This window comes from Mustela erminea, chromosome 2 (genome assembly GCF_009829155.1).
Source record: "Mustela erminea isolate mMusErm1 chromosome 2, mMusErm1.Pri, whole genome shotgun sequence".
In the NCBI taxonomy this organism is placed as follows: domain Eukaryota; kingdom Metazoa; phylum Chordata; class Mammalia; order Carnivora; family Mustelidae; genus Mustela; species Mustela erminea.
The window spans coordinates 56,637,511-56,659,602 of record NC_045615.1 but is presented as its reverse complement, the minus strand read 5'-3'; the positions used below and the strand labels follow the sequence as shown (position 1 = coordinate 56,659,602).

The 22,092-nt window shown below is 35.5% G+C and overlaps 1 protein-coding gene across 2 annotated transcripts in view; it reads left to right on the top strand.

Moving 5' to 3' along the window:
- The window catches only part of STPG2 (sperm tail PG-rich repeat containing 2), a 582,130-nt gene that overhangs the window by 4,501 nt on the left and 555,537 nt on the right, over window positions 1–22,092 (top strand). For both annotated transcript variants that reach the window (XM_032332948.1, XM_032332947.1), the window contains exons 3-4: window positions 6,638–6,750; window positions 18,924–19,061. In XM_032332948.1, the coding sequence (XP_032188839.1) occupies window positions 6,638–6,750; window positions 18,924–19,061 (251 nt within the window). The remainder of the gene's footprint in view (window positions 1–6,637; window positions 6,751–18,923; window positions 19,062–22,092) is intronic.

The following is a 22,092-nucleotide window of genomic DNA, read 5'->3' as shown; positions in this document are numbered from 1 at the left end:
AAAAAACAAAACCCAAAACCCTTTACTTGAAAGATTAAACACTTATGTAGAAAATTTCATAAAAATTATAACATCAAAAGTAAATACTCAAGAAACATAACATTGCCCAATTTCTCTTTTAATTATCCTTCTTTCACTCCCCTACAGGTGAGCCCTGTTCTGATTTTTATGGCAATCGTTTTTTTGCCGATCTTTATGAATTACTAAATCCTGTTGATGAAATGGCCCCTTTATCATAATGCAACGTTTCTCTTATCCCTAGTATTCACTGTTCTAAAATCTGCTTTGTCTGATTTTAATATAGCCACTCCAGCTTCCTTTGATTCATGGATGCATGGTGAATCTTTTCCATCCTTTTATTTTTAACTTCATGTCTTTATGTGTTATGAGGGTTATCTGTAGACAACATAAAGTTAGGTTTTACTTTATTATCCAGTTGACAATCTCTGCTGTTTATATTGGGGTACTTAGAACTTTTCTATTTAATTTAATTATCAGTATCGTTGTGTTTAAATTTAATCTCTTGATATTTGTTTTTATCTTATCTCTTCTTTGTTTCTTTTTTTATCCCTACCTTGTTGAATGAGTTTAGTTGTTGTTTTTTTTTTTTTAATGATTTTGTTTTCACCTTGACTATTGCTTTACTAGCTATACTGCTTTATTTTTTAGTGGTTGCTCTGAGATTTACAATATACATCTCTAACCTATCACAGTGTACCACTTCACATTAGTATATGAACCTTACTAGAGCGTTCTTCCATTTCTCCCATCTCATCTTTTGTGCTATTGTAGTCATATATTTTACTTCTATATATGCTATAATATCACAATAATTTGAAATTATTTTTGCTGTAGTTATTTTTTTTTTAAAGATTTTATTTATTTATCAGAGAGAGAGAGAAAGAGGGAGAGAGAGCGAGCACAGGCAGACAGAATGGCAGGCAGAGGCAGAGGGAGAAGCAGGCTCCCCGCTGAGCAAGGAGCCCGATGTGGGACTAGATCCCAGAACGCTGGGATCATGACCTGAGCCGAAGGCAGCTGCTTAACCAACTGAGCCACCCAGGCGTCCCTTTGCTGTAGTTATTTTTAAAGAGATTAAGAATTGAGAAAAAAATCTTTTATTAACTCACATAAATTTGTCATTAACCCTATCAGTGTACTTTTTTTTTTTTTTAAGGTTTTTATTTAAGTAATCTCTATACCCAATGTGGGGCTTGAACTCATGACCCTGGATCAAGAGTTGCACACCCTTCTGACTGAGCCAACCAGGTGCCCCATATCAGTGTACTTTTCATTACAGAAGTTTGATTTCAGTATTTTTATATCTTCCCTTTATTTCCTCATCCTGTTCATCTTTCTTCTACTTTGTTGAACACATGGAGAATATTTATAAAGATATTTTAGTGTTCTTTTAAAATAATTTTTATTTAAATTCAATCAATATTTAATGTATTATTGGTTTCAGAGGTAGAGGTCAGTGATTCATCAGTTTTATATAACACCCAGTGCTCATTACATCATGTGTCCTCCTTAATGTCCATCACCCAGTTATCCCATCCTCTCCATCTTCCTCCCCTCCAGCATTCCTGTTTGTTTCCTATGCTTAAGAGTCTCATGATTTGTCTCTCTCTCTCTGATTTCATCTTCTTTTATTTTTATCTCTCTTCCCCTGTAATCCTCTGTGTTGTTTTTTAATTTCCAAATATCAGTGAGATCATATGATCACTGTCTTTCCCTGATTGACTTCTTTCCCCTACCATAATACCCTCTAGTTCCAACCATGTTATTGCAAGTGACAAGAGTTCTTTTTTTCTTTTTCTTTCTTTCTTTCTTTCTTTTTTTTTTGATGGCTGGGCAGTATTCCATTGTATATAGATACCACATCTTCTTTATCCATTTATCTGTAGATGAACACCTGGGCTCTTTCCACAGTTTGACTATTGTGGACATTGCTGCTGTAAACATTGGGGTGCACATGCTCCTTTGAATCACTACATTTATAGCTTTGGGTAAATATCCAGTAGTGCAATTGTGGGTCATAGGGTAGCTATGTTTTCAACATTTTGAGGAGCCTCCATACTGTTTTCCAGTGTGGTTGCTCCAGCTTGCATTCCCACCAACAGTGTAGGAGTGTTCTCCTTTCTCTGCATCCTTGCCAACCAACATCTGTCATTTCCTGACTTGTTAATTTTAGCCATTATGACTGGTGTGAGGTCATATCTCACTGGTTTTGATTTGCATTTCCCTGATGCCGAGTGATGTTGAGCATTTTTTCATGTGTCTGTTGGCCATTTGGATGTCTTCTTTGCCGAAATGTCTTTTCATGTCTTCTGCCCATTTCTTGATTGGAATTTTTTTTTTTTTTTTTTTTTGGATGTTGAGTTTGATCACTTCTTTATAGATTTTGGATATTAGCCCTTTATATGATATGTCATTTGCAAATATTTTCTCCCATTCTGTTGGTTGTCTTTTGGTTTTGTTAAATGTTTCCTTTGCTGTACAAAAGCCTTTTATCTTGATGAAATCCCAATAATCCATTTTTGCTTTTGTTTCCCTTACCTTCGGAGACATGCCTAGCAAGAAGTTGCTGCGGCCAAGGTCAAAGACATTGCTGCGTGTGTTCTCCTCAAGGGTTTGGAGGAGTTCCTGTCTCATATCGAGGTCTTTCATCCATTTTGAGTCTATTTTTGTGTGTCATGCAAGGAGATGGTCCAGTTTCATTCTCCTGCATGTGGCTGTCCAGTTTTCCCAACACCATTTGTTGAAGAGACTGTCTTTTTTCCATTGGACATTCTTAACTGCTTTGTCAAAGACTAATTGACCATAGAGTTGAGGGTCCATTTCTGGGTTTTCTATTCTGTTCCATTGATCCATTTGTCTGTTTTTGTGCCAATATACTGTCTTCATGACTTCAGCTTTGTAATAGAACTTGAAGTCACATTTTGATACCACCAGCTTTGGTTTAATTTTTCAACTTTCCTTTGGCTTTTCAGGATCTTTCCACTCCCATATAAATTTTAAGATAATTTGTTCCAGCTCTTTGAAAAAAGTTGATGGCATTTTGATAGGGATTGCATTGAATGTATAGATTGCTCTAGGTAGCATAGACTTTTTAACAATATTTGTTCTCCCAATTATGAGCATGGAATGTCTTTCCATTTCTTTGTGTCATTTTCAATTTTTTTAAATCAGTGTTTTATAGTTTTTGGAGTACAGGCCTTCCACTGCTTTTGTTAAGTTTATTCCTAGGTATCTTATTTTTGGTGCAGTTGCAAATGGAATTGTTTTCTTGATTTCTCTTTCTGTTGCTTCATTAGTGGTGTATAGAAATGTAATAGATTTCTATAGATTGATTTTGTATCCTACAACTTGACTGAATATCACTTATCAGTTTTACCAGTTTTTTTGTGGAGTCTTCAGGATTTTTTATATATTGTATCATGTCATTTGCAAATAGTGGAAGTTTTATGTCTTCCTTACCAATTTGGATGCCTTTTATTTCTTTGTATTGTCTGATTGCTGTGGCTAAGATTACAGTATATATTGAATAAAAGTGGTGAGAGTACACATCCTTGTTTTGTTCCTGACCTTAGGGGGAGAGATGTGAATTTGTCATGATTAAGGATGATGTTAGCTGTGAATTTTTCATATATGGCCTTTATTAGACTGAGATATGTTCCCTCTCAACCCACTGTGTTAAGGACTTCTATTACAAATGGATATTGTACTTTGTCAAATGCTCTTTTCTGCATTTATTGAAATGATCATATGCTTCCTATCCTTTCTCTTATCGGTATAATGTATCACATTGAATGTTTTCTGAATACTGAACTACCCTTGCAACTTAGGAATAAATCCCACTTGATTGTGGTGAACGATTTTTTTGTTGGATTCAGTTTGCTAGTATTTTAAGGATTTTTACATCTATGTTCATTAGAGATTGTAGTTCTCTCTCTCTCTCTCTCTCTTTTTTTTTTTGTGGTGATTTTGGTATCAGGGTAATGCTGGCTTCATAGAATGAATTTGGAAGTTTTCCTACTGGAATAGTTTGAGAAGAATAGGTATTAACTCTTCCTTAAAAATTTGGTAGAATTCCCCTCTGAAGCCATCTGGTTTGGACTTTCGTTTGTTTGGAGTTTTTGAATACTGACTCAATTTCTTTACTGGTTATGGGTCTGCTCAAATTCTCTGTTTCTTTCTGTTTTAGTTTTTGTATTTATGTTTCTAGGAATTTATTCTTTTCTTCTAGGTTGTCTAATTTGTTGACATATAGTTTTTCATAATATTCTCTTATAATTGTTTGTATTTCTGTGGTGTTGGTTGTTATTTCTCTTCATTTGTGATTTTTTTTTTTTTTGAGTCCTTTCTCTTTTTTTTCCTTGATAATTCTGGCTAGAGGTTTATCAATTTTATTGATTTTTTTTTTTCTTCTCAAAGAACCAGCCTCTGGTTTTCATTGACCTGTTCTTTTGGTTTTTCAGTTTCTATAGCATTTATTTCTACTCTAATCTTTATTATTTCCATCCTTTTGTTGGGTTTTGATTTTGATTATTCTTCTTTTTCTAGCTCCTCTGGGTGTAAGGTTAGGTTCCTTGAGATTTTTCTTGCTTCTTGAGGTGAGCCTGTGTTGCTATGGCGTTCCTTCTTAGAACCACTTTTTCTGCATCCCAAAGATTTTGGACCATTTCATTTTCATTTTCATGTAATTTTTGATTTCTTCTCTCATTTCTTGGTAGACCCATTCATTGTTTAATAGCATGTTATTTAACCTCCCTGTATTTGTGCTATTTCTAGATTTTTTTCTTATGATTGGTTTCTAATTTCATAACATTGTGGTCAGGAAAAAAAGCATAGTATGACTTTGATTTTTTTTTAAAAATATCTTGAGACTGGTTTTGTGGCCTCATATATGATCTATTCTGGAAAATGTTCCATGTGCACTTAAAAGAAATGTGTATTCTGCTGTTTTAGGGTGGAATGTTCTGAATATAACTGTTAAATCCATCTGGTCCAGTGTGTCATTCAAGTCACTGTTTTTTAATTGTTTTTCTGTTTGGATGATCTGTCCATCAGTGTAAGTGGGGTGTTAAAGTCCCTTACTATTATTATATTACTATGCATTATTTCTTTTATGCTTGTTGTTAACTGTTTTATGTATTAGGGTGCTCCTGTGTTGGGTGCCTACATATTTGTTATATTTTCTTGTTGGATTGTCCGTTTTATTATTAGATAGTGTCCTTCTTTGTCTCTTGTTACAGTCTTTGTTACAGGCTTATTTTGTACAATATAGCTATTGCTACCCTGGCCTTCTTTTGATATCCATTTACATGATAAATGTTTTTCCATCCCCTCCCTTTCAATCTGTAGGTGTCTTTAGGTCTGCAGTGAGTCTTTTCCAGACAGCATATACATGGGTCTTGTTTTTTCTCTATTCAGTCAGTCACCTTATGTCTTTTGACTAAAGTGTTTTTAGTCAATTTATATTCAAAGTAATTACTAATAGATATATATTTATTGCCATCTTTTTTTGTTTTGTTTTGTTTTGTGGTTGTTTCTGAAGATTTTCTCTGATCCATTCTTGTCTTTTTCTCTTTCATAGTTTGTTGGTTTTTAGTGATATAACAAAGAATTAATTCTTGATTTCAGTTGCGTTTTAGTGAATGTGGGCTTCAAAAGAAACACATTATTTCCTGTTTCAGGAAGATTGTTTTTTATTATTAGCCCAGATAAGTAAATTTTAAATTGTAGTAATTATTGCCATATATTCTGACAGTAGTGTACATTTTCCTTTAGTGTATAAGAGTCTCACAAATTTTGTTCCCTCACTTTCATTCTTTTTATTACCCATTAAAGATAACTGCTCTGCTCTCTCCCATATCTTTTGTGATATTTGTGTTGCTTAAATTATACTAATTTTCTTGATACAGTTCTTGTTTTTTTTTTTTTTTAATCAGTCTTTCAGAAGACTAAGTCTGTCTACTAAGTTTATCAAGTTTGTCTAATTTTATGGTTATTTGTTCCAAAGAAATTTGTATCTTAGATTTGTAAACCTTTGGGGTCAGGCAGTCAAGAAATACTTACCAAGTACCAACTATGTACCAAAGCAAAGAGACATTATTAATTACTTGCTGTAAAGTCACTTTAAATTATTTTTTTTTTTTTTTTTTTTTTTTTTTTTTTTTTTTTTCAGTCTAAATTGTTGCTACAACTTTATATATGCTATTCTCTATAAATAATAGATGTTGCTCCAAAATGTAAAATGCTGGTCTTCTGAGGATGAAAATATTTTATTAGCTAAGCATAACTGTTGTTTTCATCTTAGCCAAATATTCTTAGAAGAAAAAAAGGCTTTTGCTTTTTATTTCTTTAAGTATTTTTTCTGTTTGGGACTTTGAGTTCTGTAAGTTCTTTTATTTAATATATGTTAATAAATATTCTGCTGTTAATCAGAATTTTAAAAAATACAGCAACTTCCGTGGCTGTATTCTGATAATATAGTGTTCTGATAATATAGTGTTCTGATAATATAGTCTCCACAGTTGAGGTTACTAAATGATTTTATATATTTTGAATGCTTTTTCTCTGAAATCACTGGGACCCTATCTTATCTTCCAGTGATATGATTTTACTTTTATAGGTGGCTATGCACCATTCCTTTCTTTGGCTGCCAGAGAAAGTACTTTTACTGTTGCCTCTAACACTGAGAAAGCTGTTCCAGGGCCGGGGCACTATAATGTTTCAGAAGCACAGGTAAATTTATAACAGTTATTATAGTTGTTAGAGTTAATAAGAATTATACTTTCCTCCTCTCCTAGACTAATATGTCATTTTTCATATTTTCTTTTCCCTTCATATCCTCTTCTTTCTCCTTTTAATCTATATTTTGTTATTAGAATATGAGAAAATTAAAAGTGCTTATTGTTGATTGCCTGGTTGGATGTTCTTCATTGTTCCATGTATTCTATAAGACATAAAACACTATTACATTCTTCATGGTTCTTGGGATTCTTGAGTGGGAGAATAGGACTATTGAATGAATTATGGCGCATGAGAGCTGTGCAGATGATCAAGATATGTAGATGGAGGATGGCAATAGAATTAAAAATAGTTTTTGTGCATATTCTTAAGGTATAGCTACTGTCATTGCCTCATCTGGATCCTAAACAGTCTTGAGAGTCTATGACCAGAATATCTTTGATGATCCATTCATGTTTAGAAACAATATCTTCATAATTGTGAATATCATCTTTTACCCTTTTCACATTCATTTTGCCTTCATACATAATGACTCCTAATTGAGCTTAGCAGATCTTTATTTCCTTTGTTGGAAGCCCAGGTGCTATCACTGATGCCTTAATTGTTGCGTTAGACTTCCTGAGTTGGTAATAGCAACCATTCTATCAGGAGATTTTGCTTAGAAACAATAGATTTTTAAGAGTGATACTAGATTTACAATAGTATTTATAGGAAAGGTATTTGGGTGGCTTATGGGCTTGAAGGATTAATTGTATAGTTAAGTCCTTTTTTTAAAAAGATTTTATTTATTTATTTGACAGAGGACTATCACAAGTATGCAGAGAGACGGCGGGGGTGGGGAGAAGCAGGCTCCCTGCTGAGCAGAGAGCCAGATGCAGATACAGGACTCAAACCCAGGACCCTGAGATCATGACCTAAGCCAAAGACAGAGGCTTAACCCACTGGGCCACTCAGGCCCCTGTATAGTTGAGTCTTAAGGAAGGACAGGACTTAGACAATTCCAGGTATTTGAATAGTAAGAGCTGCAATCAGGAACTGCCATTAGATAACTTAATTCTATAACGCCCTTCCATTTTTTTATGTGTCACTCCATTTAGGATTAAAATTCTTAGTAGGGAGAATCTGTTTGGTCCAGTCATTCCTGGGGTAGGGAATCCTGTGTTTGGAAGCTTCTCTAAAACCACAAAGTATAGGGGAGGTTTGATTGCCCCAACAATGGTGAATGTGGATGCTGTTATGGGAAGATAATGGATGGGATGCTGGACAGATAAAAAACAATAGATTACCATTACAGTTTATCCCTTGACTGCCTAGTTCTCTTCTCTCTCATGTGTACTACATATGCATATAATTCTTCTTCCCACATATACTATTTAAAAAACACAATTATTTTATGTATAATTTTCAAATATAACTTCGCCAAAGAAGCTAAACTGAGGTCTAGCTATTGCATTGAGAGATGATATTACATTGTCACTACCAAATGGATCTTTAGATTAAGGCCATTTCTACTTTTGTTTTTTTCACATTCCTGTTCCATTATTCTGCAACCTATAGATTAAATGGTAAGTAAGTATAACATGAGATACTATAAAGAAATGGTTAGTAGTGTGGGCTCCTAAAGTAGACAACCTGTATTTGAAATCTGTCTCTGCTACATACTAGTTCAGACAGATTTCCAGATAGGTAGACTTAATCTTAACTGCTTAATCTCTTTGAGCTTTAGGGATACTAGGGGTACTAAGTTTGTGGACCTTTTCTTTTTTCTTTTATTTCTTTCTTTTCTTTTTTTTTTTTTAAAGATTTTATTTATTTATTTGACAGAGAGAGAGATCACAAGTAGGCAGAGAGTCAGGCAGAGAGAGAGAGAAGCAGGTTCCCCGCTGAGCAAAGAGCCCTATGCGGGGTTCGATCCCAGGACACTGAAATCATGACCTGAGCTGAAGGCAGCGGCTTAATCCACCGAGCCACCCAGGAGCCCCTGTGGACTTTTTCTAAGAATTACATTCATCAGTAAGCATTTTAGAATAGTGGTTAATTATAGGTAGCATCTTATAACTTTTATCCATTATTAGTGTTGACATTTTACAATAGAAGAGGGAAAAAAAGAGAGGGGAAATGAAAGAAAGTGATGTAGGAAACAAGGAAATGCAGATGGGGACTTGTTAGTTTATGTAATTGATCTGAAGCTATAGATAGTTTAAGATTTTTTCATTACTCATTCTGTGTTCCCTGTCTCTTTAGAGGGACTTGATCAGGTGGAGTTTTCAGCCTGATGTGGTAACCAGAATCTTTAGTTCTAAGGGGTCTGAGCTCTTGAGTCACAGGCTTCCTTCTCAAACCTTTAAATAAACTTGCTCTTACCATTTTCAGTGGGCATTATAGTTTGAGGAAGCTCTGCAGGGTTTCTCTGTGTTCCATCCTACCGCAGTGCATGGCTTTCCTTAGTCCTGTTTCTCAGTCCTGGTCAGGGTTAATCACCTCAGCCAATACACTCCTTATTTTGCTTTCTAGCACACAGAACCTGGAATGGCCAGTTGATGTCTCAACTTCCAATTCAGTGGAACGTTTATGTCTCTTTTATGGGTTCTTAAAACTTACAGAATACTAGAACCTAGAGGACAAAAAGCAAAAAATAGTAATGGGTCATGAGATGTCATCATTAGAAGTGTCACTCCTGCTTCTACTTTTTGGCCCATGGCCAGCATATTATGGGTATATGGGCTTGCTGTAACTCCACTATTCCAAGAGGGGAATGGAATAAAATACACAATAGGCAGATTTCAAACTTGTTAAGTATGACAAATATCAGGATGTTGGAATATTATAATAATAGTGATTTTAGTCAATTCCACATATAAAATAATGTAAGTATAATGTAACTTAGACCAGGTTTTATTTTATTCCAAATTGGGGTACATTTCTTGGATTTCAAGAATAAGGAACTAGGAAATGTACATTTTTAATACAATGGACAATCTAAGAAAAAGAGTTCTAGTATTCTCTGTTTCTTCTTCTTTTTCTTTTTTTTTTTTAAAAATTATTTATTTATTTGACAGAGATCACAAGTAGGCAGAAAGATAGGCAGAGAGAGAGAGGAGGAGGAAGCAGGCTCCCTGATAAGCAGAGAGCCCGATGCAGGGCTCAATCCTAGGATGCTGGAGTCATGACCTGAGCTGAAGGCAGAGGCTTTAAATCACTGAGCCACCCAGGCGCCCTTCTGTTTCTTCTTAAAACTATAAGCCAATGCCAGGAGAAGACTGATTTCCTTGGTTTCAGAAATGACTGTGCCTTATTTACTCAGTTGCTGTTGATTTTTTTGGGTTGTTTTAGGCTAAATTCTTTTTGTTTGTTTGTTTTTTAGAATCAGAATTATATTTTCTTCCTTTAAGTTCTTCCTTTAAGCTTATTATGATCCTATTTAAAAAATTTAATTTTATTTTTTCAGTGTTCCAAGATTTATTGTTTATGTACCACACCCAGTGCTCTATGCAATACATGGCCTCCTTAGTACCCATCACCAGCCTCACCCATCCCCCTGCACCCTCCCTTCCCAAATCCTGTTTGTTTCTCAGAGTCCACAGTCTCTCATGGTTTGTCTCCCCCTTTGATTACCCCAAACTCTCTTCTCCTTTCCAACTCCCAGTGTCCTCTGTGTTATTCCTTATCCTCTACAAGTAAGTGAAACCATATGATAATTGACTCTCTCTGCTTTACTTATTTCACTCAGCATAATCTCCTCCAGTCCCATCCATGTTGATTCAAAAGTTGGGTATTCATCCTTTCTGATGGAGGTGTAATATTCCATTGTATATGTGGACCATATCTTGCAGAACTTTTAAAGTTCCAAGAAGTGTAAGTTTATCATGCTATTTAAAAAAGAAAGTCCATTATTATTTTAAATGACTGAATTAGAAAATGTTTGTCATGTGACAATAGTTATCATACTAATTATATAAATAATTAATATGCTTGATAATAATTAAGGGGATAATACTATTGGAAATTAATGCCAGTATTTAACAATTTATTTTTATACCTTTTTTTTGAGAATAGGTTGAAATGTTCCTTTCTATTAGCAATTACCTAGTAAATATTTGGAAACTTCAAATGAAATTTGAGAAGACTGAAAATGTGGTTGTAGTTGTGAAGGCCTGCCTCCACTGTATGTAATACTTGAAGTTCTTATAAAAGCAAAACATTTGGGAGTTAAAACTGTGTGCCCCAATTTAGTCTTCTCTATTTCTCTGTTTCTGTTATGGTTATTTCACTTTGATTATGGTTGTCACCAGTATGCCAAAGTTGGGAGTGAGGATAGGAGTATTCTTTTTGCCTCTCCAGCTCTTGACTTGTTATGGGCAAATTCACTTCTTTCTTTGTCTCCTCTAGCATATCTGAAGTGTGCTAATTTTTTTCAAAAGTAAGTTCCCACAATTTAAGGGGAATTAAGAAAATAAAAGACACGGAAGAATGAAGTTTACAAAGTACAAGTTTCTGATTCTTTGATAGATAATTAGCTTATTAAGTCACATACCTTATTTTGTTCCTATCCTTTTTCCTAAAATGAATCCCACCCCAAAGAGTCAGTTCAAATTTCATTTATGTTTTCTGGCTCTAATTCTTTTCTAGTTTGTGACCTGTTTATGCATGGCTGATACCATCTTTTTCCTTGCTATATAAGACTTAGATGTGGAGATCTCTTCCCTGGATCCAGATAAATAGTTTCTTTCATATTTCTCACTATCAGGGCCTACTAATAGATGTCCAAATTAGGTTTGATTTTTGATCTGAGAGATACATTTCACTAGAGCTGTATGATGGGATATCAGATTGATTCAGTAGATGGCTTCACCCTTCCGATGAGACTGCATTCTGTATTGTTGGGCAGTTGGTGGCAATGTAGTAATTCATCAAATAACCACACCATATAGACAAAAGCATAGGACTCAAGAAGTAGGAAGGCTGTTGTCTCATAGTTTTCATATAAAATGTATAATTACCTCATAATATAATTTTTGGGTCCTTTATCTGACCCTGTAGTTCCTTTTATAACCTCTGGTAAAATCGGTAGAATTGATAATTAGGAAATATGAGTAATTAGAAAAGTGCTGGTTAATTTCTACCAGTTTTTAAAAAATCAGATTAATTTTGCTATCTTCTGTTGAAGTTCAATATAAATTCAAATTACTGTGTGAAATGTAAGATCATAGAGACTACGGTAATGACTTTCAAAGAATCAAGATTTGAGGAGATTTTCTCTTTTACCATGCTTTTACTTTTTATCTAACTTGAAATGCTAATGTTTTTGCAAAATCATTAAATTTTGTTATAGATCCAAACTCTTTCTTTCTTTCTTTTTTTTTTTTTTAAGATCCAAACTCTTTTTAAACAGGAATTATGGTCTTATTAAAATAGTTATCAGGCAGTGGATTGGCTACCTAAGAATATAATTTTGACTCAGTTTTTAAAAGAAGACCTCTTTTGTGTATTTCTTAAAAGCTGAAAGCAGCTGATTAAGATTCAAACTAGAGATGGGCTCAGTTAATAGTGATTATGAACATATGGTGTGTATACCATGAGAAAAGGTCTGTTGGTAAATAAGTGACTTAAAAAATCTTATCTGGGGGCTCAGCCTAGATTAAGCATCTGCCTTCAGCTCAGGTCATGATCCTGGAGACTGGAGTCTTGGGACTGAGTCCCAGGTTGGGCTCCCTGCTCAGTGGTGAGTCTGCTTCTTCACCTTCCCTATGTTCCCTTTCTCTCTCTCTCTCATCATTTCCTCTCTCTCAAATAAATAAAATCTTTAAAAAAAAGATCTTATTGGATCTATCAAATGCCAACCATTATTACTATGACTTTAAATTGAAACTAATAAGATTCTTTTTCTGAATTCTTTTCAGAATTTTTCTTTTTCTGAATTCACCAACTATTACCCAGTTGATAATTTTTTGATTCTAGAGAATCCAGACATGGGGCATGGAGAGCTATGGGAGATTCTTCCCAGTTCCTCCTCTGCATTAAACAATGTTTAAAATTAATCTGAGTATGAAACCAAGCTATTAGGGGAGGGCTAGCAAGATGGCAGAAGAGTAGGAGACCTAAATTCTGTCTGGTCCCAGGAATTCAGCTAGATATTTATCAAATTATTCTGAATACCCATGAACTCAACAGGAGATTAAAGAAAAGAATAACAGCAAATCTTTGAATAGAAAAGCAACCACTTTCTGGAAGGTAGGACATTTGGAGAAGTGAATTTGAGGTGATATTTGGGAAGATAGACTGTGGTGGGATGGAGTTTCTGTCAGCCAGTTACTGGCAAGCAATAAATTAGCAGAGCACAAAATTGGAACTTTTAGTTAGAAGTCTGCTCCAGTGAGGGACATCATTCCAGTGGTTAAGTGAGGGGTGGAACCCTTGCTGGGACAGTGTGGTCTCAGGACTCTTGGGGGTCGTAGAAAGACTGAGGGTACCTGAGTGCAGCAGAACACCCAGGTATTGGAGTCAGGAAGGGGGCTGCAAAGAGTGAACCAAGAAGTGGGCTCTCAACTTGGGATTGCCATAAACTGTGATCCATGGCATAGTTGGGCCACTGCTCTTTGAGCAGAGTCCCAACAAGGGGCAGATCCTGGGAGACTCTTGTTCCTTCCCCAGAGGAGCGGTGTGGGAACATGCTACAGGAATCTGCTGGGTTTGAAAACTCCAAATAGTGCTGTGTGCCAGAGATAGAAATGCTTGGTCACAGGCTGGATAAGCTCAGAGTGTGGCCAGAGACCAAGGAGACAGGAGTGATTTACTGCTTTTCTCTGAGAGAGCACTGAGGAGTGGGGGCCCGATTTCTCTTCTCCTCCAGGGCTAGAGATTGGGAGGCTGCCATTTTTATTCTTGTCCTCTAAAGCTGTGTGGTAGGCCTTCAGGGAACAAAACCTATGGAGAACAATCCCGAGCAGATTACATAGCATGGCCCCTGGCAAGGGTGGTGCAATTCCTTCTGGGGCAAACACATCTGAGAATCACTGCAACAGGCCCCTCCCCTAGAAGATCAATAAGAACATCCAGCCAAGACCAACTTTACTGATTAATGAGAACTGCAAAACTCCAGTGCTAGGGGAATACAGCACATAGAATTCATGGCTTTCCCCCCATAATTCTTTATTCTTTTGAAGTCAATTTTTAAAGTTTTCTATATTTCTTTCTTTTTTTTTTTTTTTTGAATTCTTCTTCTTTCCTTTTCAACCAACTTCTTATCAATTCCCTTTTTTTTTTTAAAGGTTTTTTTTTTTTTTTTTAAATTTATTTGACAGACAGAAATCACAAGTAGGCAGAGAAGCAGGCAGAGGGGGGGGAGGCAGGCTCCCTGCTGAGCAGAGAGCCCGATGCGGGGCTCGATCCCAGGACCCTGAGATCATGACCTGAGCTGAAGGCAGAGGCTTTAACCCACTGAGCCACCCAGGCGCCCCATCAATTCCCTTTTAAAAGTCTTTTTTAATTTTCATTTTTATAGTCATCCCTTTAATGTATTTAACCTTATTTTTTATATACATATATGTTTTTCTTTCTTTAATATTTTGGGATACAGTTTCTTCTAACAGACCAAAATATACCCTAAATCACTTAGTTTATAGCTTTGGTCTGTTCATCCACCTGATAACATTCTCTCCTTTTTAAAAAATTGTTTTCTTCTTTCTTTTTCAACCAACTTCTGATCTTACCAATTCCTTTTTAAAAAATATTTAAAATTTTTCATTTTTATAGTCATTTCCATCCCTTCATTGTATTTACCATTATTTTCATGCATGTAGATATATAGTTTTTCTTTCTTTAAAATTTTGGGAGGCAGTTTATTCTAACAGGCCAAAATACACCTCAAATCCAGTGTGTGGCTCTGTTCTCTTCATGGTCCTGATCATATTCTTTCTCTTCTTTTTTTTTTCCTTTTCCTCTGGGTTTAGGTTTCTTCTGATTTGTTTAAAAGATTTGCAGATCTTCTGATTCGCATATTTTTCTGGGGATGTTGTTACCCTTTTAGCATTTTTTTCCCTCATTCATCTATTCTCTGGACAAAATGACAAAATGAAAAAAAACTCATTTCAAGAAAAAGAATAAGAGGGATGCCTGGGTGGCTTAGTGGTTAAGCCGCTGCCTTTGGTTCGGGTCATGATCTCGGGGTCCTGGGATCGAGTCCTGCATCAGGCTCTCTGCTCGGTGGGGAGCCTGCTTCCCTTTTTCTCTCTCTCTGCCTGCCTCTCCATCTGCTTGTGATCTCTCTCTGTCAAATAACTAAATAAAATCTTAAAAAAAAAAAAAGAAAAGAAAAAGAACAAGAGACAATACTGACTGCCAAGGACCTGATTAATATGGGCATTAGTAAAATGTTAGAACCAGAGTTCAGAATGATTATGAAGATGCTAGCTGGGTTTGAAAAAAGCATAGAAGATAGTATAAAATCTCTTTCGGGAGAAGTAAAATCTAACTAAGTTGAAATAAAAAGGCTTTTAATGAGGTGCAATAAGAAATGGATGCTCTAACTGCTAGGATAAATGAGGCAGAAGAGAATTAGTGATGCAGAAGACCAAATGATGAAAAATAGAGAAGCTGCGAAAAAGAGGGATTAACAATTACTGGATCACGAGGGGAGAATTCAAGAGATAAGTGATACCATAAAGGAAAACAATCTACACATTTAATGTAATCTCTATCAAAATACCATCAGCTTTTTTCCTTGAGTTAGAACAAATCATCCTAAAATTTGTATGGAACCAGAAAAGACACTGAATAGCCAGAGGAATGTTGAAAAAGAAAACCAAAGCTGGTGGTATCACAATTCAGACTTCAAGCTCTATTACAAAACTGTAATTACAGTTTTGTAATCAAAACTGTAATTGATGATTACAGTTTTGTAATCATCAAGACAGTACGGGAGTGCCTGGGTTGCTCAGTCATTAAGCATCTGTATTCAGCTTGGGTCATGAACCAATCCCAGAGTTCTGGGATTGAGCCCCTCATATGGCTCCCTGCTCAGTGGGAAGCCTGCTTCTCCCTCTTCCACTCTCCCTGCTTGTGTTCCTTCTCTTGCTGTCTCCCTCTCTGTCAAATAGATAAAAATATATATATAAATAAAAACCAACAGTATGGTACCGGCACAGAAACAGACACATAGATCAATGGAATGGAATAGAGAGCCCAGAAATGGACCCTCAACTCTATGGTCAACTAATCTTCGACAAAGCAGGAAAGAATGTCCAATGGAAAAAAAAAAACAACCAGTCTTTCAACAAATGGTGTTGGGAAAATTGGACAGTCACATGCAGAAGAGTGAAATTGGAACATTTTCTTATACCAAACACAAAGATAAACTCAAAATGGATGAAAGACCTCAATGTGAGACAGGAATCCATCAAAATCCCTTAGGAGAATACAGGGAATACAGGCAACAACCACTTTGGTCTCAGCCGCAGCTACTTCTTCCTAGAAACATCGCTAAAGGCAAGGGAAGAAAGGGAAAGAATGAACTATTGGGACTTCATCAAGATAAAAAGATTTGTAAGGCAAAAGAAAGAGTCAGCAAAGCCAACAGACAACTGACAGAATAGGAAAAGATATGGCACATGACATATCGGATAAAGGGCTAGTATCCACAATCTATAAAGAACTTATCAAACTCAACACCCAAAGAACAAATAATCCAATCAAGAAATGGGCAGAAGACATGAACAGATATTTCTGCAAAGAAGACATCCAAATGGTCAATAGACACATGAAAAAATGCTCACCATCATTTGGCATCAGGGAAATACAAATAAAAACCACAATGAGATACCACCTCACTCCAGTCAGAATGGCTAAAATTAACTAGTCAAGAAACAACAGGTGTTGGTGAGGATGCAGAGAAGGGGGAGCCCTTCTACACTGTTGGTGGGAGTGCAAGCTGGTGCAGCCACTCTGGAAAACAGTATTGAGGCTCTTCAAAAAGTTGAAAATAGAGATACCCTACAATCCAGCAATTGTGCTACTGAGATACAAATATAGTGATCTGAAGGAGCATGTGCACCCCGATGTTTTTTATATATATATATATATATATATATATGTATGTATATGTATATATATATATGTATATACACACACATACACCCCACACATACACACACATATGTGTATATGTATCACACACACACGTACATAATACATACATACACACAATAGAATATTATGCAGCCATCAAAAAAGTAAATCTTACCATTTGCAATGATGTGGATGGAACTATAGAGTATTATGCTAAGTGAAGTAAGTCAACAATTATCATATGATCTCTCTGATAGGAGGAATTTGAGAAACAAGACAAGAGGATTGTAGGAGAAGGAGGGAAAAATGAAACAAGACAAAACCCAAAAGGGAGACAAACCATAAAAGACTCTCAATCTCAGGAAATGAATTGACGGTTGCTGGAGTGGACGAGGTTGGGGGGGATGGAGTGGTTGATGGACATTGGGGAGGGTATGTGCTATGGTGAGCACTGTGAATTGTGTAAGACTGATGAATCACTGTCCTGACCCCTGATACAATACATTACATGTTAATTAAAAAAAAAAGAACTATTGGGACTTAATCAAGATAAAAAGTTTTTGCACAGCAAAAGAAATAGTCAACAAAACCAAAAGACGAATGGCAGAATGGGAGAAGATATTTGCAAGTGACATATCAGATAAAGGGCTAGTATCCAAAATCTATAAAGAACTTACCAGACTCAACACTCAAAGAACAAATAATCCAATCAAGAAATGGGCCGAAGACATGAGCAGACATTTCGCAAAGAAGACATCCAAGTGGCCAACAGACACATGAAAAAATGCTCAACATCACTTGGCCTCAGGAAAATACAAATCAAAACCATGATGAGATATAACCTCACACCAGTCAGAATGGCTAAAATTAACAAGTCAGGAAATGATAGATTTTGGTGAGGATGCACAGAAAGGGGAATCATCCTACACTGTTTCTGGGAATGCAAACTGTTGGTGCAGGATGGAAAACAGTTCGGAAGTTCCTCAAAAAGTTGGAAATAGAGCTACCCTATGACCCAGCAATTGCACTATTGGGTATTTACACCAAAGATAGAAATGTAGTGATTCGAAGGGGCATATGCACCCCAATGTTTATAGCAGCAGTGTTCACAATAGCCAAACTATGGAAAGAGCCTAGATGTCCATCAACAGATGAATGGATAAAGATGATATGCTATATGTATACAGTGGAGTACTATGCAGCCATCAAAAATTGAAATCTTGCCATTTGCGGTGATGTGGCTGGAACTAGAGGGTATTATGCTAAGTGAAATAAGTCAGTCAGAGAAAGACAATTATATGATCTCACTGAGGTATGGAATTTGAGAAAGAAGACAGAGGATCACAGGGGGAGAAGAGGAATAAATGAAACAAGATGAAACCAGAGAGGGAAACAAACCATAAGAGACTCCATCTCAGGAAATTAACTGAGGGTTGCTGGAGTGGAGGGGTTTGGGAGGGATGGGGTGGCTGGTTGATGCACATTGTGGAGGGTATGTGCTATGGTAAGTGCTGTGAATTGTGTAAGACTGTTGAATCACGTACCCCTGAAACAAATAATACATTATATGTTAAAGAAAAAGAAAAATGTGCTGTTAAAAAAACAAGGAATAAACCAGCTAACCAAATAAAAACCCATGCAGTTGCCACTAAGCCTATGTAAGCATCCCTGGAAATGACCAAAAAGTAGTTCATGAAAATAATTAATCCTAAACAAGCTTGGAAAGGTTGCTTTTTCCTTGCAGTGTGAGTACCAATATTTTTAGCTCATTTCAGAGATACGTATTCTTTTGAGGCCTGCTAGTGTATGCTCTTCATTCTTGCTCTACAACTTTCACGATTCCTTTGTTTTGATTCCTGTTTTAAAACTGAATTTTGCATTCTCTTGGAGTGTCCTAAGTATAGTAAATTTTAATCTGAGTTCATAGTTAAAACTGATGACTATAGCTGTTGTCCTCTCTTATTATCTCTTTACTAGAATGATGTCTTTAGTCAAGAGCCTTGGGTTTTAAAACTGTTTGTTCATATTAATATGTAATACTTACCAAATAGTATTAATTATAAAGTGCTTCTTTTAATTATTTCATTTTTTTCTCTCCAATTTAGTATAATATAAAAGGAGGTCATAGTCTACAAAACCGGGAGAAGCGTTTTAAGAAGTTTGTTTCAGATAGTCCAGGACCAGCGAGCTATGATCAGTTTTATCCTGGAACATTAGATATCATGAACAGAAAAGCACTACAGGTTAAAGAGCATCTTCAATCAGTATGTTGCTATTTTAAATTATACTCTGACATTTCTTTTAGTTAAAATAGAAAAGGTTTAATATTTTATGTGGTAAGTACATTAAGAAAAACTTTACTGTAAAAATTATTTTTATTAGTATCCATATTGTAGTTTATAATTAAATTAATATTCAATGTGTATAAACTAGTTTTTTATTGTATTAACAACTGACTTTGTTTTTGCTTTTAATAAATCTATTATCACTTCCAATTTCTATGGTAAATGGAAAGTAAAGGAGATTTAAAAAACCACCCGAGTGGTCTACCTATATATAGAGAGAAAACTCTGTAATAAGTACTGTTAATAATACAGTGAAATTGAAAGCATGATTCCTGAAATAAAAAAAACTTAAAATTTAGATGAGAGAGAGCTATATAGATTGTTACTAATGCAAGATGAAATATGATAGGTGCTAAATGAATAACCGTGTAATTGAATGCCATAGGAATTTTAAAATTACATTAATTTTGTTTTTAGAGGGACGCCTGGGTGGCTCAGTTGGTTAAGCAGCTGCTTTCGGCTCAGGTCATGATCCCAGGGTCCTGGGATCGAGTCCCACATTGGGCTTCTTGCTCGGCAGGGAGCCTGCTTCTTCCTCTGCCTCTGCCTGCCTCTCTGTCTGCCTGTGCTTGCTCGCTCTCTCTCCCTCTGTCTCTGACAAATAAATAAATAAAATCTTAAAAAAAAAATTTTTTTTTTAGAGAGAGCAAATGGGGCTGGGGGATAGAGGAAGAGGGAGAATCTGAAGCAGGATCCATGCCTAGCATAAAGCCCGAGTCAGGGCTCCATCTTATGACCCTGAGATCATGATCTTAGCCAAAATCAAGAGTTGGATGCTTAACAAACTCAGCCACCCAGGCCTCCCAGTGCCATAGGAATTTAAAGGAAGACTACTACATCATGGCAAAGTATACTTTGTAGAGGATAGAGAAGTTTGGCCTTGAAGAATAGGGTGGGACTATACCTTCCAGGCATGGAGAGCTATAGAGGTGAAGGTAGTGTAGTAGGGTCCATAGAAGACCCAAGATTGTACTGACCCAAGTAAAAAATTCATGTAGGAGACTAGCAGATGACATGTTTGGAAAAGTACATTGGTGTTATATAATGAATAGTTTTTATGCCAAAGGCCTAGCCCTTTGAAATAAATAATCTAGATTTTGGTCAGTTTATTTAGAGTGGTTCTCTTTTCTTTTTCCATAACTCCTTCACATAGCTCATTTTAATTACATTTTAATCAGCTTTGTTTAGGGGACATATTTTAGAGCTAAGTGCTCAGTTGAATAATGTCAGTACAATGACAATGAAGTTAAGGTTTATAAGTATATTTAAATATCTGCAATTTTGTAAGTGGGGACAAAGTAAGTGTTCATTTGCTTATGCAAGGATTTATCAGATCTTTTTAGAGAAGGAAACACTTACTTTATTTGACTTTAATCTTTTGCATTTTCTTAATAACACCGTGATATTTTCTTCTGAAAAGTAGTAAGTTATTTTTTTTCAAGACTTGTGAATGCTTTTTAATGGACAAATTAGGAATTTCTTCCTCCCCTTCATCCCCTTCCTTCCTTCCAGTTTAAAATAAATAAGTCATGGAGAGGAAAAGTACAGCATAGGGAATATAGTCTGTAACATTATGACTATGTGTGTCATATGTCACCATACATATGTCATCATATGTATGGTGACAGATGGTAACTGCACTTGTGGTGAGCATTGTGTAATGTATAGAATTGTCCAGTTACTATGGTGTGCATTTGAAACTAATATCAGACATTTTTTTCCAGAGACTGTGTATAATAGACATAATTCTAGGCACTGGCAACACATAGAAGACAAATCATTGCTTCCCAGGATCTATAATTTTATTTTTTATTTTTATTTTTTTAAGATTTTATTTATTTATTTGGCAGAGAGAGAGAGATCAGAAGTAGGCAGAGAGGCAGGCAGTTGTGGGGGTGGGGGTGGGAAGCAGACTCCCCGCTGAGCAGAGAGTCCGATGCAGGGCTCAGTCCTAGGACCCTGAGATCATGACCTGAGCTGAAGGCGGAGGATTAACCCACTGAGCCACCCAGGTGACCTGGATCTATAATTTTAATAGGGAAATTATATAATTCAGTATTAAATATTTGATGCAATGCTATTTTAATAAACATATATCATAATAAAATGTCTGCTAGTAGCCCAAAGTAGAGAGTTTTTGGAGGGAATAGTGATATCACAATCAAACTGGATCTTAAAGGATTCACTAAGTGTTAAAAATAATGGGATAAAAACACTACAGGAAGAGAAAGCCATGTGAATAAAGACATTGCAGTTTTCAGTGGGTTGGTATGTCTGGGGAAGAACAGAGTTCTTTAGAATATTTGGAGTATAGGATCTAAGGTAGGAATAGAGGGTAGAGAAGGAGATAGGGGACATATTTTGGAAAGTCTTGATATCATGGAAATAATTTTTGAAAGTAGTTGGAGAAGCTATTCAATATTTCCTGTTATAATTTGGTAATCAGTATATGGTCTCTAATGATAAAAAAAAGTAAAATTCTGCCAGTGATAGTATATTTATAACGTAATTGTCTATTGGGCATGTGGGCATGCATACACTAAACTATAGCATTTATTTATTCAGAAACAACAGAGGATCAATATATTCTTAAGTAGTTTTCCAGATAACTAAATTGTTTATTTTTTAAATTAAAAAATTTTTTAACTAAATTGTTTAAATGCCAGCATTTCATTTGCTAAATTTTATACTAGTATTCCTACTATATGTTGCTTTCTCTTTTTGTTTAACTTATAAAATATTTCATGCTAAAGGAAATTAAAAAAAATGATAATCACCCTAAAACTTCTGACTATAACTTGGATAATTCTGTTAATTTTTGCATAGCTTTTAAAAGTTCATCATTAAATCATATATATTACTGTATATACTTATGTATAATTGCATGTGTCTTACTTAGACATACATTCTATTTTTCTGTTTCCATTTA